The 17,776-nt window shown below is 45.7% G+C and overlaps 1 protein-coding gene across 2 annotated transcripts in view; it reads left to right on the plus strand.

Moving 5' to 3' along the window:
- Positions 1-17,776, plus strand: part of Ptprg (protein tyrosine phosphatase receptor type G) — a 671,028-nt gene that overhangs the window by 549,105 nt on the left and 104,147 nt on the right. For both annotated transcript variants that reach the window (XM_032918016.1, XM_032918017.1), the window contains exon 8: positions 5,990-6,182. In XM_032918016.1, coding sequence (XP_032773907.1) covers positions 5,990-6,182 — 193 coding nt within the window. The remainder of the gene's footprint in view (positions 1-5,989; positions 6,183-17,776) is intronic.

Raw genomic sequence — 17,776 nt, forward strand, 5'->3', positions numbered from 1 at the left:
CGTGGTGCCCGTGTGCAGAAGGAGAAGTCCGAAATTGTAGGGTGAAGATGCCGCCGTCATCAATCCAAAAGAGAGCGCTTTCCTCGTTAATTATCTGAAGGCGCTCCTTTTATGTGGAAGGCCTTTCTGTAATTGCCTTGCTGTAGAAGAATCTGAACCACAGGAAGGACGTGGCCTTGCATTCAGCCTCTGTGTCTCAGTTTCATTTTTTGCAGCTGTGGCTCAAAAGTAAAACCTGAGCTGCTCAGGGCTATCGGGCATTTAAGATCCCATTGCCACTGTCTGCTCAGTAATGAGGCAACAAAACGGGGCCCACCCCGTTCTCTGGGTTTTAGGTGTATTAACCGTGGACTGTGGCTGTTTTGAATTTCTGCTGTATACCCACCCTTTCTAATACTGCTCAGACCAGTGTCTCATGGCTCTGATTTCTATTGCTTCCTATTTTCGCTAATCTCTCCTCTTCAGCCGCAGTGCTCCCCTCCCCACAGCTTGTGGACCGAGAGAGCCCCGGGCTGCACACACACACACACACACACACACACACACACACACGGAATGAATAGATTTCAACTCTCCTTTGATTCGAACTGACAGATTAAAAACTAATTATTCTCTGAAATACTTTTATAATAAAAAAAGCAAGCTGAAATGATTTATACACACTTCCAGCCAACACATTTGCGATTCAAGGTTAAAATTGTTCTTGTAACAGTACCAGTTAAAATGCAATTACAGCTCCCCAAGCAGGGATAAAAGAGAGAAGTATTTTACACACTCACCTCAAAAGTTAAAAAGTCAATTTGATATTATAGAAATAAAAACTTTCATTTATTTTTACTAAATGATAAAGACTTCATTAGTTACATTAAAGTTAAGATAAATCCAAATGTGTTCATTACCTCCTCCTGGAAATGGCTCAGGTGAATAGAAGTGAGGGCTTGGGGATACGGAGAGTATTTTCTCTCTTGGCTGCCATCTTGATCGTGCCACCCAGTTGGCCCTACGTGGTTTCCTTTCAGAACACAAAAGCAGACAGATAAATGACATTGGGTTCCCGCCTAAATTGGTCCTGGATTTAATAAACAAGAATTGCTGGGAACTTACATGTTCCTCCACCATTGGCTTGTCATTCGCTGAGTCATGCTATGGGCCTGTTGATTGTGACATGATATGCTTGAGAGAAGCTGAGTCACTCAGTCATGGCTTTCTAATCCTTACTTCACCTTTTGTGACCTTGGGTCAGTTGTAATGTCTCAAGGACCAGTTTCCTTACTGGTTTCAGTAACACACAGACTGGGAACCATGGCAGTACTCCCAACCTTACAGGACCTCTCTGATGACCAAGTAACCACACAGGTGCTCCTTTTTGTGTGGTCCTTTGTAGATCATAAGAGCTTAGAACATCCTAGCTGCTGGTGTCAGTGCTTGTCTTAGTTACTGTTCTATTGCAGTGGAGAGACCATGACCAAGGCAACTTACAAAAAGAAAGCATTTAACTGCGGGCCTGAAGTTTTAGAGGCTTAATTCATGATCATCACGGGGTTGGGGGAGCAGGGCAGCAGGTTGCCAGGCATGGTGGTGAACCAAACATTCAAATACAAGCTTACGAGGGCCATTCTTATTCAAACCACCACAATATTATAACAATATTGTTAATTATTAATATTGTTGTTATAGGCTAAAATGGAGTTTAAAATCAGTCGTTTTAGGTATTTAATGAAGTACCTTGTATAAAGTTAAGCTCTATAAAATAAAGAATAGATAAGCCATGTTCCATTGCTGTAATCACAGGCTACAGTCATCATTAGCCACGGTGCTTAGAAAATACAAATAATTGTAGTGATAACAATATTTATTGAATATTTTCTTTTGTCAGAAGCTATTTCAAGCGCTTTCTATAAAGAAACCCATTAAAGAGGAAAACCACATGGTATGAGTAGCATTGTTATCTCTGTTGTAAGGACTCAGAAGAACAGAATGCTTGGGGAAAGGGAAAGACAGGTCATTCTGTGAAATGCTTGAAAGCATGAAGACCTGAATTTGGACCTCCCAGTAACCTTTCAAGAAGCCAGATACAGCAGTACACGCTTGTAATCCCAGCCCTGGGGAGGCAGAGACAGGATAGCTAAGCGTCATTTGCCAACCAGTCCAGCAGAATTGGTGATCTCCAGGTGGTCAAAGAAGGCTCCTGACGTCAGCCACCGGCCTCTACCTTTACTTGTGCCCAGACATAGGTGCACATAACATTTATACCTAGACATGATACACATACACAAAGGAAGAGTATTTAAGATGTCCGTGACCACACCTTGGTCGAACAAGCTCTGAAAACAGAACTTTGGACTCAAGTATTAAGAGTGGAAGCTTTAAACGTGGAAAGTGGGGCCCAGGCCAGATCCCTGGCACACCCTCACCCCGCCAAGAGTGGGAGCATGAGGCGTAGCATGATCAAGTGTACAACTGTTTTAGCTAAGATTTATTTTTAGTTTATATTTATGAATTGTCCACATGTATGTATTTGCACCACATGCATGCCCGGTGCTCATGGAGGCCAGAAGGAGGTGTTGGGTCCCATGAAACTTGATTGCAGATGGTCGTGAGCTCGCATGTGGGTGCTGGGATCCGAACCTGGGTCTTCTGCAAGGGTAGCCAGTGTCATGACTCCTAAGTCACCTCTCCAGAGCCCCAGCATACATTTTAAAAGCTTCTAACCAGACCTGGAAGGTTCCAACCAATCAAGCATCGAACATGTACACTGGTCAAAGGCCGAGAGAAACACATCCTCCAGCTCTGGTGCTACTAGAGACTGTCATGTTCTCCAGCTCCATAGCCTCTGGCCTTTTGGCTTTCCCTGGACAGCCTAAACAACATGTGAAGGATGGGTCAGTGGAGTTCTAGCCCAGGTGATTTCTTTCTCCCCTGGCAAAGTGGAAATCAGGGAGGTTTTTACTCGGTCACCAACTGTGACCATGACCAAAAGGATGGGCCACCAACAATTTCCATTCCTTTCAGAGGAAAGACAGCATTTAGCAAATGCTGCCAACCCACTGAAGGCATTTGATAAGCCTGCTACGCCTGTCCTCTTGTGTGAACCCTTTTGTGTGGCTGTCAAGCGAAGCTATGATCCAGTTGACAATATAATATCACCCAGGTCATCAGTTCACTCAAAGCCATCACAGCCTTCCTTCAATGTCTGCCAGGAGAGCTGAGTTAATGACAGAGAAGCATCTTGAGCTTTTAAGCCATAGCGTGTCATTAAGCTGTAGGAGCAATTTAAACGGAGCCACTTTGGTGTTTAATTCACAACCTGCCTCTTTTTACAGTTGTGTGACTAATTCTTTCCCGAAGCTTCAGAAGTAAACTTTTTAGAACTAAGCGCTGGCCAAGAAGGAAATACATACTCTAGAGAATAAACAAGGCGTGGTGGTACATGGCTGAAAGCCTCCTAGGTTCTTTCCTTTAGGCCCCTCCAAGCTTAATGCTCTTCCGGACAGACTTCCACACTGCCTGTCGGACTTGGTGTGAGGGCCCAGCTCATGTTTACAAGGAAAAAATCAACAATCCAAAACCACCCTGAATGCGAAGGGACTCTCCTTTTATTCAACTCCTATGTCTACGAATTTAATTTAAGCCACATTCCTGTTATTTGGCCTTCTCTAAACATGGAGAAGAGCTGGTTAGCCTTTAAACAAATCGTGAGGCACCCGCCCTTTCTTCAGGCCGAACAGTTCTACTTCTTGTGGCCTTTCCCCACAGGATTGATTCTCCAGTCTTCTCGTTGTTATGATTAGTTTTTATCTGGACCCTTTCTAGGGGGTTTTGCTGATTCCATTTATAAAATTTAGGAAGTCATTTCCTCTGAGGAAAACAGAAACCTGTGTGTTCCTCCCTCTCCTCTGTGTGTGTGTGTGTGTGTGTGTCTGTCTGTCTGTCTGTCTGTCTGTCTGTGTGAGTGTCTGTGTGTGTGCATGTCTGATTTTGGTCATCCTGTCAAACCTGTGGCATCATTGGGCTGGGGGCAGGGGCGTTTCAGCCCCTTTAATTGTTTTCACTGTAGGGACTCATACCTCCACAGAAGAGAGTCTAGTGAGTGACTAGCTGGCTGCAGTCTCTCTAGGAGTGCCTCACTTTCTCAGTGAAGAAAGGAAGCTTCTGGTTATCCGCATCTGGTCTTTGTCTGAGTTGGTCTCTGAGCTGAGAATGTTCAGTCCAGGCTAGGTGACCCCCTATTCCGAATCTACTAAAATTCAGAGATCATAAGTAATTTTATTTATGTATGTACTTATTATTTATATAAAGTATATGGATGCTTTGCCTCCATGTGTCAGTGTACCCTGTGCACATAATGCCTGCAGAGTACAGATTCTCTGGAACTGGAGTTCTAGGCAGTTATCTGACCTGTGAGTGCTGGGAATTGAACCAGGGTCCTGTGGAAGAGCAGCCAGTGCTCTGAGTGACAGAGCATCTCTCCAGCCCATGATAGTTAAAAACGAAATTACATTCCAGATTGATGGCCAGCCACCTGGCTTCCCGAAACATACAGCAGCTTCTAGCCCGCTGCTTATCGCCATTTCTTTGGTGACACGATTATCTTTGTGGTCTGATGAGAGCAATTGTGACAGCCCATCAGCGCTCTATCCTTGCGAACGGAACAATGACCTTTCTTAATGATGCAGCACTCAGGGCTACAAAGACGCCCTCTTGATGGCCAGGATAAGGATGTGGGAAGCTGAAGTTTTTCATCGGGTGTTTTTGTGCAAGGTGTTTTTTTTTTTTTTTTTTTTTTTTTTTTTTTTTCATACTGATCATGACAATGGCTGATCTTTGTTAAACGTCTCTTGTGTTCCGGGTGACCCACATAGATTTTATCTCTTCAGGGACCCTAGGAAATAGAGCTCATATTTATAGGCGTCTCACTGATAAGGAAGCCTGAGATTTTAGAGAGCTGGAGTCATTTGTCTGTGACTAGCCATCTGGTGAATTTAGAACTGGGCAATTGAACCTACCCACGCATTTAGCATTGAGCATCGTTATGACTTGGCTGAGTTTGATTAGTAGTATGTCCACAGAGGCTGTGAATAAGAATTAAATTACTACTATTCTTGTTAGTGTGTACTTTGAATGCTATACAAGGATAAAGTGCTCTGTCATGAGTCCTGTTGTTCAAAACCTTACCAGGTGAGTACTGTTACCATTACCACTGTCTTAATAAGGAGCGTGGAGGCTCAAGAGAGTGCGGCAACTTGCGAGAGGTCAGGGGCAGTGTGCACAGGACTCTGGTTCATCCCTAGGTGCCTTACGTCCAGGACTCACCGTGCGTCTGTGCTCTTTCCCACAGTACTAAAGGTATTCCTGGAGAAACCTGCAGACAGCACACAGGTCTGAGAGTCCTGCCTACACTCAGATGAAAACAGTCCATTAGCAACCAGGACAGAGTTCAGCCCCTGGTGCTGGTGTGTGTGTGTGTGTGTGTGTGTGTGTGTGTGTGTGTGTGTGTGTGTGTGTGTGTGTCTGTGTGTGTGTCTGTGTGTGTGTGTGTGTGTGTGTGTGTGTGTCTGTGTGTGTGTCTGTGTGTGTCTGTGTGTGTGTGTCTGTGTGTGTATGTGTCTGTGTCTGTATGTATGTGTCTGTGTGTCTGTGTGTGTGTGTCTGTGTGTGTGCATGTGTGTGTGCATGTGTATATGCCTATGTGTGTGTACCTGTGTCTGTGTGTGTGCATGTGTGTGTGTGTGTGTGTGTGTGTGTGTGTGTCTGTGTGTGTGCATGTGTGTGTATCTGTGTGTGTGTGTGTCTGTGTGTGTGTCTGTGTGTGTCTGTGTGTGTGTGTGTCTGTGTGTGTGTGTGTGTTTGTATAAGTATGCATGTGCTTGCCAGTCAGTAGATGGTCAGCTTTGGCCTGGCCACCTCTGATCTGACCACCCCATATCCTTTGGATCACAGAGCCTTACTAATTGAGTTTTCCTCCTTCTCCCTCTGGTTCTTTGTTCAGCTTGAGGCTTTTTATTCTATCTTCACCACGGAGCAGCAGGACCACGTCAAGTCAGTGGAGTACCTGAGAAATAACTTCCGACCACAGCAGGCTCTGAATGACAGAGTGGTGTCAAAGTCTGCTGTCCGGGATGCCTGGAACCACGACCTGGCAGACTTCTTGGACAACCCACTAGGGACAGAAGCCTCTAAAGGTAAGTTTTGCTTGAGTGCTCCAGCCTGAAGAAGGGACATTCCTCGTCATAAATGATTTTAAATTATAAAGAGTTTTGTCCTTAGCACCGGCATAAAATCCAGACTTAGTAGCATGCACCAGTAAGCTAGGCCTGGGAATAGATCTGGGCTACAGAGACAGAGAGAGTGCCCAGGGCTCATCAGCAGCCAGTATTTCCTAATCAGTGAGCTTCAGGCTCAGTGAGAGATCCTATCTCAAAAACTAAGGTAGAGAAAAATTGAAGGAGACACCTGTTGTCAACCCCTACACACACACACATACACACGCACACACACAGACACACACACACACACACACACACACACACACACACACTGATACATAGACATACACATACACCAATGCACAGACATACACATAGATCCACAGACAGATAGACACACACAGATACACAGACAGACATATACGCCAATTCACAGACATACACACAGACAGATCGACACACACAGATACACAGACAAACAGACAGATACACACACACACACACACTGATACACAGACAGACACATACACCAATGCACAGACATACACATAGATCCACAGACAGATAGACACACACAGATACATAGACAGACACATACACCAATTCACAGACATACACACAGACAGATCGACACACATAGATACACAGACAGACAGACAGACAGACAGACAGACACACACACACACACACACACACACACATTTGAATAGTTAACAAGTCAGCCAGAAATTAGAACTTGGTGTTAAGAGCCTTTGTTTCTCTGCTAAAACGAATTTGTCCAGACAGTAGAAATGATGTGCAAATGACTTTGGTTAGATTGGTTTAAAACTGCCCTTTGACTGGTAGTAACAGATCAGTCATTCTCTATTTTTACTCTATACTTCCAAACTAGCTAGTAATGTCTGAATGAAACTCTTGCTAAGTCAAGTGCTTGTCTTACTTGTGTGTTCTATGTTGTTTGTTTTTGAAGCAGGGTCTCATGTAGTCCAGACTGGCCTCATGTTTGCAAAGCAGGCAGAGATGACCCTGAGTTCCCGATCTTCCTGTTTCTGCCTCCTAAGGGCTGAGATTATAAGCGTAGGCCACTGTGCCTTTCAGTTCATGCAGTGCTGGCGATGGAGCTCAAGGATTTGTGCCCATTGGGTCGAAGCACACTCCCTGCTGAGCCACATCCTAGGCCTGTCCTACCTGTCAGGCGTTTCTCTGAACTGAAACGCCAGGATCTTTGAAGTCCTCGGAGCATGCAGCCTTCCTGCAGGCTCCCATGCATGCTAAGCAAAGGGTGCAACTTAGCTTTGAATGCCCCAGAAACCACTGGCTTCTTAAACAATTGAAGAGTTAGTTCTATTAACTGGGAAGAATGGGTTCATCACTGACTGGCATCTTCCTTACATCTCTGCCTTCTTATGCACATGCGTTCCTCTCCCAGGAACCTTCCTTCTCTCAGCCTTGTAACTGTGATGTGCTTCTTAGGAAGCACGTGGAGAAATATGTCTGGTCAAAGCTCTAGTCCTGGGGGTGACGGAGGGGACAACAAAAATATTTGCATTGGTGCGAGGACATGGCTGTTTCCCAACTGAGCGTCCTCTTCCTTTGGAGTTGTGTATTCGTGTGGCTTTGAAAGAGCCCATGTGCTTCATCAGCAAGAAAAGCAGACTGTGCTCTCTCTGGTGTGGTAAGTGGCATGGGAGTTTGTTCTACGAGGTCCCCAACACCATTATCATCAGCACGTGAACTTTGTAGGTCCAGACGCATGAGATGATAGTCCACAAACTCCTGTACTTAGTTAACACTGCTAAGCCTGTTTTCTAAGTTCCTAAACCAAAAGGAAGACGGCTGTAAGAGCAGAGCACAGTGTGGGGGTGGGAGCAGGAATGGGAAGGGTGAGACTCTTGTCTGTCTGCGGTTTAGTACAGGACACTGAAAGGCTTGGGAGTCAAGTCTCCAGCTACTGCCAGCGGCAGGACAGTTGAGATTGCCACAAACCTATGAGATGACTCAGGCCGGATTGCCATTGAAAAATCCTCACTTGGGCTAACTTTTAAAACTTAGCTAAAAATAACTGAACTTGAAGGCTTTTCCACAAGAGAACTTTGAGAAAGGAGACCTCTCCAGGGCTCACTCCTGTGGAGAAGTCCGTGTCAGGGAGGGGGAATCTGGATCTAGAGGAACACACAGTCTGCTAACACGAAATGCAGAGAGCAGGGCAGTCACAAAGCTCTTTCCTGGAGACCGCGCTGAGTGTGTAAGTGAGTGACCAATGATCTGTGCAGGATGTGTGGCAGCTGTCATCGAAGAAAGTGGGAGTGTGGCGGTATTCCTCCCTTTACGTGTCAAAGTAGACAAGGTCCTCCACTGAATGTGGGATGTGGACAGTCTCCAAAGCCTACTGCAAATATCATGTCCATTGTTAACTCTTACAATTGTAAATAGTAAAAGGATCTCGGAGACTTTTAGAGTGGCAACAGTGAGAGAGGAAATGAGAGAGGGAGGGAAGGGACCTATAGAGATCCGCAATCCTGTCTGGACTTTGAGCATTACAGAAGAGTGAAATCATTCTGTTTCCCATCTGAGTGTTTGGAAACCAAGCCTGAGAGAACACTTGTCATAGGGAGGGGTTTGAGTCCATAGGACATCTGTTGAAACTTACAAGTCCTTGTATCTGAGATCAAAGCAGGGGACCAGGGAAGGGACAATGGTGGATATAAAGACTGCTTACTAAGGAACATACTCCTGAAAATGTAAGTGAGCTAGAGAGAGGGGACAGCACTGAGACCCAGAAGTGCTGCTCCCCATTGTCATGACCCCCTTTGTATCATTACCCTTCCCTCCTGCTGCATTCTCACTGTATACAGATGGGCCTAAAGATGAAGAATGTGTACCCTACAGGCCATCACATAAAAAAGAAGTGAGAACTTAAATCCCAGATCTACACACTTGTACACCATCCTTATAAGGAAGAAAAGAGAGAAGACACAGCTTCCTCTCAGGTGGCACAAGTGTCTCATCCCTAATTAGTGAGTTTCTGGGAGGACCTTGTGACCACTGAGGAAAGTCCCTCCCCACACTTGCATTTCCCAGACACCTTCGGTTTGACGTCTAGAGCAGCATATTTGACATAACATCCCTGAAGTCACTGTAAATACCATTTATACACATCTGGAGAAGTACGTATGAATACACAGCCAGCTTGATACATCCCCACACACTAAATACGGCTGACTTATAAGGGTTTGGATCAAAGAGCTAACATTCCTTCTATCCCAGGATGGTCCCCACCCCCTTTCAGATCTGCATTCCCATGGTAACCACTGCCACAGAAGTGGCTTTGCCCTGGTGTGCTTGTGAAGTCAGCCGACGAGCGTTCTGTAGTGTCTTTACTCCACACTGATACTGGGAGTGTTTCGTGCAATGGTTTGTTCTTTCTTAGGACTACATTTCACGTATGACTATTCCAGGAAATATTTACTGTACACACGATTGCGTGATCTGTTTCTAAATTTCAATGAGAGTAAAAAAATCCTTGGGCATGCTTCTTAATGACTGTATTGAGTAGACACTGTCTACTGGAGAAATGTTTAGTTTTGCTTAGACATTGTCACTTTCCTAGAGTGACAGTCGAGATTCATTCCTTACTCTTCTAATTACCCACGAATTATTTATGGTGCTGGAGATTAAATTCTCACCCATACTGAGCCACACCCCAGCACTCTATCCCCACCCCCACCCCATTTAAAAACCATCTAGGCTTGGTTTGCATGTCAACCCCACCACTGCAAATGTACCATTTGGTTATCTTCAGAGGATTCATAGTTGCAGGACAATCACTGAAGCCCAGGGTTAGGACATTTCCTTCGCCATGGACTCCCACTCATACCCACTTCTCTTCCCATCCGAAACCTAGGCAACCATAATGATTCCATCTCTCCTGTGGTGTTAGGATGGGGATTTATCTCTGCTCTTATAAGTTTCTCTTGATTCCTTTTTATTCTTGAGTTGACCCTCTCTTTTTTTTTTTTGCTTGTTAATGTGTGTGTGCAAGCATGTGCCCATTCATACTTGTGTTTGTGCTCGTGCCTGCTTGTACATGTTACATGTACCACGTGTATGCAGGTGACCACAGAGCCCAGAGAAGGACATCAGGTGCCCTAGAACTGGAGTTTAAGGTGGTTATGAGCCACCATGTAAGTGCTGGGAATTGAACCTGGATCTCTTGTGAGATCAGCCAGTGCTCTTAACCACCAAACCATCTCTCCAGCCCTTCTCTTTGTTTTTAATAAGAGCTTTATTGAGATTTAATTAACATACCATAAAGTTTATTACCACTAAGTATCCACAAAAGTGGCTTTGGTGTGGTCAGCATATTGTACAACCATCTCTGCTGTCTGCTTCTAGAGCACTTCCATTGTTCTGAAAACAAGTAGCACCCCCTTTCACTAGTCCCCTTTCTGTAACTTCTCCACCCGTCCGTTCTTTCCCCCTGGCAACCACAAATTTACTTTCTGTTTGTCTGGATTGACTTATTCTTGACATTTTGTATGAGTACATCACAGGGCATCTCTGGCCTCTTTCACTTTACATAATACGTATGGGAGCACGAATCAGAAATAAGAGCTGGTATATGGTCAAATAATCACCTAGCCCCGTGTTGGGACTCTACAGTTTGTATATCCATCCCTTACTTCCTGGACATTTGGTGCTTTCTGTTGTGGGGTTGTTAGGGATGTTGCTGCTCTCTCATCAGGATCTAAGTCTCAGACACAGACCTGCCCGTTCATACCAGACCTCTAGGTGAGTAGCTGAGAGGGCCAACCCTGCTTTCCTTACATTGGCAGCACCCATTTGCCTGGCCATTAATAGTGTACGGAGTGGGTACAGTGTCTTCCCATCCTTGCCAACACTTGTTTTTGTGCATCTTTTGTATTTTGGCCACACTAATCCAGCTAGTGTACTTTCCCTTTGGACTTTGTTTTCCATTCCTTAATGATTAAGGAGCCTCTCTTTTATTTTTATATGTACATACATGCCATGACTTTCTAGGTGGCAAAACGCCTCTCTGTTTCTCCCCGAGGTGACTGGTAGATTCAAGAGCATCGTAGAAGCCACAGGCGATGCTCATAGTCAGCAGGCAGCCCAAGGAGCTGCCATGGTTGGTCTTAGGGATACTGGGAAAGAGGTGATGCAAAGGAGAGGTAACCTCCCTTCCCCGTCCATCTGCACAGTCTGGACCCTACCAGGGTAGGGGAATGTGCTACGATCTGATGACAGATCACGAAGGACAGAGCCTGTCTGATTGGCACTCTAGCAGCTTCGCCTCAGAAGCTCTGGGTCCTGATGAAAGAGTCAGTGCTTTATGCTTCTGTCTTATCACTGTCACAGAAGAAAGGAGAGTAAGTTAGTTATCCAAGTCAGCAGTCACCATTAAGCTTCTTTGACTGGGCGTCTGATCATGAACACTCTTGGCTCCGTAGGCCGTAGATCCCTGTTGCAACTCTCCATGTCCACCAGGGAGCCATAAGAGGAGCCAAAGTCAATATGCAAATGAGCAGGCATAGAAAATGTCTCCCAGTGATGCTTCTAAGTCTAGAACAGATTTGTCCTGGGAGCTCAGTTTTGGTCCCTGCTCTAGGGAATATGTCATAGTAAGACGGAGAAAGCATGTGCTTTTTAAGGGTAAATATTGAATATCTTTTTTTATTTAAATATTTATTTTCTTACATTGATGACCACACTGTCCTTGACGCACCAGAAGAGGGCATCAGATCCAATCACAGATGGTTGTGAGCCACCATGTGGTTGCTGGGAATTGAACTTATGACCTTTGGAAGAGCAGCCAGTGCTCTTAACCGCTGAGCCATCTCTCCAGCCCCCAATGTTGAATATCTTAAGCGTTGCCATGTGACTAGGGATGTAGCTAAGTGGGAGACCACATGCAGAAAATGGCCAAGACATAGGAATTCCATCCCCACAGTTTCCTCCCCACCCCGAGGTAGTAAAAGCTATGAATCGTTTGGTTTTTACATTCTATTTGGAGATTTAGGAACCAGGCTATCAGCTTCTTACAGTATTTCACCTTTCAACTGGCCATCTTTCCCATCAGAGGTCTAACAAGAGCCTTAGTTAAGTTCATGTAGCCCTCATTATCCCTGGTTCCATAGCTGTGATCTTTAATGAGGATAATGCTGGTTGGGTGCCAAGGAAGGCGCCCCATCTCTCCTGTCAGTCCTCTGTCAGGATGATTGGTCGCACCAGCAGGGAGGCAACAGAATGCATCCTGTTACCCACCCCCACCCCCCAGCCCAAGAAACAAAGAAGAGGGGAGGACTGGTCAACCCCTTCCTGCACTGTGGTTCAAGACATAACTGATGCCATACAGAAAAAATACAAAGCCCCGATCCCAGAAAATGAAGACAATATTTAGGCTCCATGAATTATTCGAGGGACGTCCAATTGGCTAGTCTGTCCTTTGTCGGTAAATAACTTGGACAGACTTTAGGACTTAATGGGCTGTCATTTCAGTTACTCTTCAGCCCACCCCCGGGTCCATGGAAGGGCACCCTGTGATTAAGTGTGGAACACACTATTGTGAAGAAATCTGGGTTGGCGATTGAAGGAAAATAACTTCGCTTCCAACAGCACAAAACATATGGTTTATTAATTTAACGAAACCTGCTCAACCCACGGTGGAATGGAAGCCACTTGATCTGATAATTTGATTTGATGGCTTAATTAAAGTGACACTGTATAATGTAATAAAACCAGAGGAAATAGAGAGGACACTGGCCGCCCGCATACCCTTCAGTGTCACAGACTCGCGCCTTGGTTTGTAGACAGCGTTGCTCTTCCGCTGAGCTGGGTTTTTTTTCAGCTGCAGTCTTGGTGCTAAGGATTGCTTCCTGTTTTGGCTAAGAGTTGTTTTTCAAAGACATGTCCATAAGTAACTAGCTGATTTTAAAACCCAAATACACTAAGGCTGAACATCCCATTTTCTTCCTAAATGAGCAAACAAAGGAGAAAATCCAAGATTGCTGTGGAGTTTGACGTTAGAATGTTGGCTTTTCTGCTATTTATGGAGAAAATATTAATGCTCCATTTTCAGTTCAATCATCTCCACGCAGAACATTAATGAGCTACAATTACTTGATCTTAGTAAAGGGAAGCTCTAGTAGATACACGTCACTCCTTCGTAGGCAGCTGCTCTTCCTAAAAACCCTTCTGAAGAGTTCTCTCGCTGCTTCCAGAAACTCTCAGGGCAGGTACATGCTAAAGAAGAGCTGTTCCATGCAGCTCGCAGAGTGTTAGTAGTTAACTCTCTGGTTCCAAAAACAATATAGGTTTGCTGTGCTTTTAACCTGAGAGTGGGTAAGAAGAAAGCAAGATACAGGCTTGATTTATAACTCAGAACATGCTAGGGTCAAACATCTAAATGTCCAGTGTTCCATAACTCCTCTCGTAGGATGTAAATGTATAAGTCTGTGTCCGTTACCTCTAATTGCTTGACACAGTGTTAGTATTCTGCCGACATCTTATATTGCCTGTTTCCGGTCGCTATAGCATAATACCCAAGACTGGGCAATTTGTTTAAAATCAGTAATAAGGTTTGTGTAACCTGACCCAGCCTCTGGTAAGGGACTCAAGAAGTTCCCGCTCAAGAACGTAAGAAAGAGGGTATGCTGAGAAGAGAGAGGACAGACAGCTGGCCTACCCTCTAACAGTCCACTTTCCCCAAAACTCATTCACTGCCCTAGGGAGCTACATCAGCTCCTGGTTGAGGATGGAGCGCCTTTCTCTCAAATCCTCACTGGTGTGTATTTAATTGGGGACCATGCTCCAGCATGAGTCTGGTTAGAGACAAGGCATATTCAAATCGTAGCTGACATTGCCTGTTTTGCCCACTGTTTACAACCAGTAGCTTTACCTTCACGTGTGTGTTCAGCTGCCTTTGAAAAGGTTCCCAAGGAGAGTGGCTGTGCCCAGGAAGAGGCTGGTGGTGCCAGATGCTGTGCTGGCCTTGCTACATGCACATATGTTTTATTTAATTTTCAGAATGCCTCCAGCCAGGTCTTACCACATATCTGTTGGGTATCGCTAGGCACTAGAAGTAAAGGCAAGCATCATGGGGACCGGGAAGATGATTCTGTGGGTAAATGGCTTGCTGTGCAAACATGAAGACCTAGCTTTAGATTCCCAGCAGCCATGTAAAAGCCAGTAGCTGGGGCACATATCTGTAATCACACAGGAGGATTCCTTGAGCTCGTTAGCTGGCTGGTCTCTCCAGATTTGGTGAGCTCCAGGTTCAGCGCCAGATCTTATTTCAAAATCCTAGGCGATGCAAGAAGTCACATGGCTGTTGACCTTTGACCTCCATGTGCACACATAACCAGCCCCGAATCCCCACCCCATGCTGCCACTGTGCATGCACACGCACTAGCGCAAGTGCACACGTGTGCACGAGAATACACACACACTATCCAATTACTTACCTCTTTACATATAGATAGACACAAAGACATTTTACATTGTGAATGGAAGAAATAAACAGGGCAAGCATGGGCCTTCATACCCGGGTATTATTGGTTTTACCAGAAATCAGTCATGTTCTAAGAGTAGAGGAGGTCTTCCTTGAGCAGGGCAGTCCAGCATTCTTTATGTGTTTGGTGTTAGGTGTTCTGCCAAGTTATCTTGGGTGTTTCCTGTATAGACTACCAAGGCCCTGAGTATGGATTAGCCCCTGGGAGGGCAGGAATGTAATCCTGCAGAGATGTAGAGGAAAAGGTCATTTGCAAAGGCCCTTGGGTATAGGAAGAAGCATCGGGGAACAGTGGGCAAAGGGAAGCGAGATCAGAGATAGGGCAGGGAAGCTGGACCTATGTGGAGTTAAGAAGGTTGATAGGGTATTGTGATAACATGTTTGCGGCCCTGGTCAGTGATCTGAACAGGTGTGCGAGCCTCTCCCATTGGCTGTACTGTTAAAAAAAAAAGTAGTAGAGTCTACAAGTCCAGCAGGAGCCTGCTAGGAGGTTTTGAGGTCAGGTGAAGTGATCGGGAATTACAAGTGTCCAGTTAGGGATGGCGGTCCCCACAGGATGGATGGATGGATGGATGGATGGATGGATGGATGGATGGATGGATGGATGGATAGATGGATGATGGATGGATGGATGGATGGATGGGTGGGTGGATGGGTGGGTGGGAGGGGAACGTTGGGTGGGTGGATGGTGGATAGATAGATAGATAGATAGATAGATAGATAGATAGATAGATAGATAGATAGATAGATAAAAGGATTATATAAATCAGCATATACAATATAATTAAAACAATTCAATAGCAGCTGCTCATACAGTTACTTTGTGCATTCAGGAGTTCCAGTCTGGTACCAAAGGCCTAAAGCAGAGCTTCTTACTCTGTGGTTTACAACCCCCATAGAGGCCTCATATCAGATATTTGCATCATGATTCACAACAGCAAAATTACAGTTATGAAGCAGCAATGAAAATCATTTTATGGTTGGAGTCCCCAAAACATGAGGAGCTACACTAAAGGGTCACAGCATTAGGGAGGCTGAGAACCACTGGCCTAGAGGGCAAGTGGGACTTCTAAATAGAGGGGTTTGTGCATTAGTGGAACCTCACACGCTATCTAGCATCATAGCAGGGGCACAGCCACTCCTTCACTGGGCCTATGGGACAGCCTGAGGCAGTGTTAGACACTAGGCTTGAGAGCCCAGCACCCGAGGCTTAAGGCCTACAAATTTGTTCTTGTGTGCAGTCATCGTACTCCTCATCTGCCTATGACCTTTTAAATGTGACAGTCTGTGGAACAGATAACAGAGAGTCAGAGATATGGAAGGTTCTGTGCAGATACTCGCACTCCTGGTGTACAGGTGAGCGGCGAGCTCTGTGTACATCTGGGTTAGAATGTTGTCTGTGACATTGTCGCTGACGCTCACATCTCAGAACAAGGGGTTCTGCTTCCTGGAAGATGTGCGAAGCTGTTGAAACCCTTCTGGGAGAGTTACAGTTCCTGTGTGGAGTGGTTAGTGTCAACGCGACGGAATACATGATCAGCTAGGAGGTGGGCCTGCTGGCCTGCCTGAAGAGGATCTTTATTAAATCAACTGATGTGAGAAGACCCCTCTGAACTGTGGACAGGGCCGTTCTCTGGATCTGTGGCTTATCCACTGCTCTGCTTCCTGACTCTGGATGCAGTGTGACTAAGCTCCCCAGGCTCCTGGTGCCTTGACTTCCCAGCCATGATGGATAGGACCTTAAACTGTAAGCTAAAATAAGCTCTGTCTCCCTTAAATTATCCTTATCAGAGTATCTCATCACAGCAACAGGAAGAGAAATGTAGATACTGTGATCCGTGAGTCCTTCCCCCTCCCCAGACCTATCTTGCGTGTCACTTCCCTTGATGTCAGCTCGCTGATGTGCTCCGGCCCCAGTAGCCTGCACCCTCTGGCTCAGGACACTTGACCTTCCTCTGCACCAAACTGATGCTTCTCAGCCTTCATAGCTCTGCCTAAAGTGCCCTTCCAAGGGAAGTCTCTTGGCTGCTTTGGTCTAGCCATTTGGGAGGACACCCATACTTTCCCCCGTGGTCACTCTTGACATTTGTTTTAGAATAGATCTCTCTTTTACTACCTACAAGTACCATGATGTGGTAAGACTGTATCTCATGGGTACGTAGCACTCTCATCATTGCTAACTCTTCAGTGAGTATATGGATGGGTGGATGGATGGATGGATGGATGGATGGGTGGGTGGATGGATGAAATATGCCACATGGCCAGGAACAAGAGCCTTGCTATAATGTTGACCCAGTCAGAGCATTTGCCGTTTATCCAGGCTAAGTTCTCGTGTAGTAAAAGTGTAACAGGCATTTAGAGAATGGGGCTACATCTCTCACAGTGCCTGCAGCCAGAGGGCTTCTTCTACTGTAGCCAAAGTTCTCCCAAACCTAAGTATTCATTTCAAAACAGCCGTGCCGAGAGGGCTTGCTTCACTGTCTAGATCAACCTAACAGCATAGAAAGCGCTTAGACGGGCAGGTGCTGGCTGGAGTCAAGTGTCCCGGGTACCACTGCTGCCGGGTCTTGGGAGCTAGTGAGCCAATTCTGGTAGCAGGTGCCAAGGGCTGTCAATCGTTTTCACGTTATAAATATTACCTAATTACTTAATCCTCTCTGTCTCCAGGCAGGTAGTCGGCGTTTGAGCTTCAAGGCCAACTTAGCATCTACAGCAACACAGTTTCTACTTTCTTTTGCTCGCCAGATAAATCTGTTCTGACATTGGGCTTATTCATGTGGGCACGGTGGTGCTTGCGAACAACCATGTGGAAATTAATAAAGGCTCACGGTGTCCTTCCTCGCAGCTCGAGGTACTTCCTCTTTCCTGCTAAACTGCAGTCAGTCACTGCTCCTGAAACACGGGGTGCTGAGATTGCAGGCATCTCTCTGCAGGGGAATGTACCCCGGAGCCAGCGGATTTCCCCAATTCTTCCCAACGATTATTCCTCAGGCGTCCTTGTGGATGCCGTTCTTTAACTATTGCACAAGGACTTGGGCAT

The sequence above is a fragment of the Rattus rattus genome, chromosome 12 (assembly GCF_011064425.1).
Source record: "Rattus rattus isolate New Zealand chromosome 12, Rrattus_CSIRO_v1, whole genome shotgun sequence".
NCBI lineage: Eukaryota > Metazoa > Chordata > Mammalia > Rodentia > Muridae > Rattus > Rattus rattus.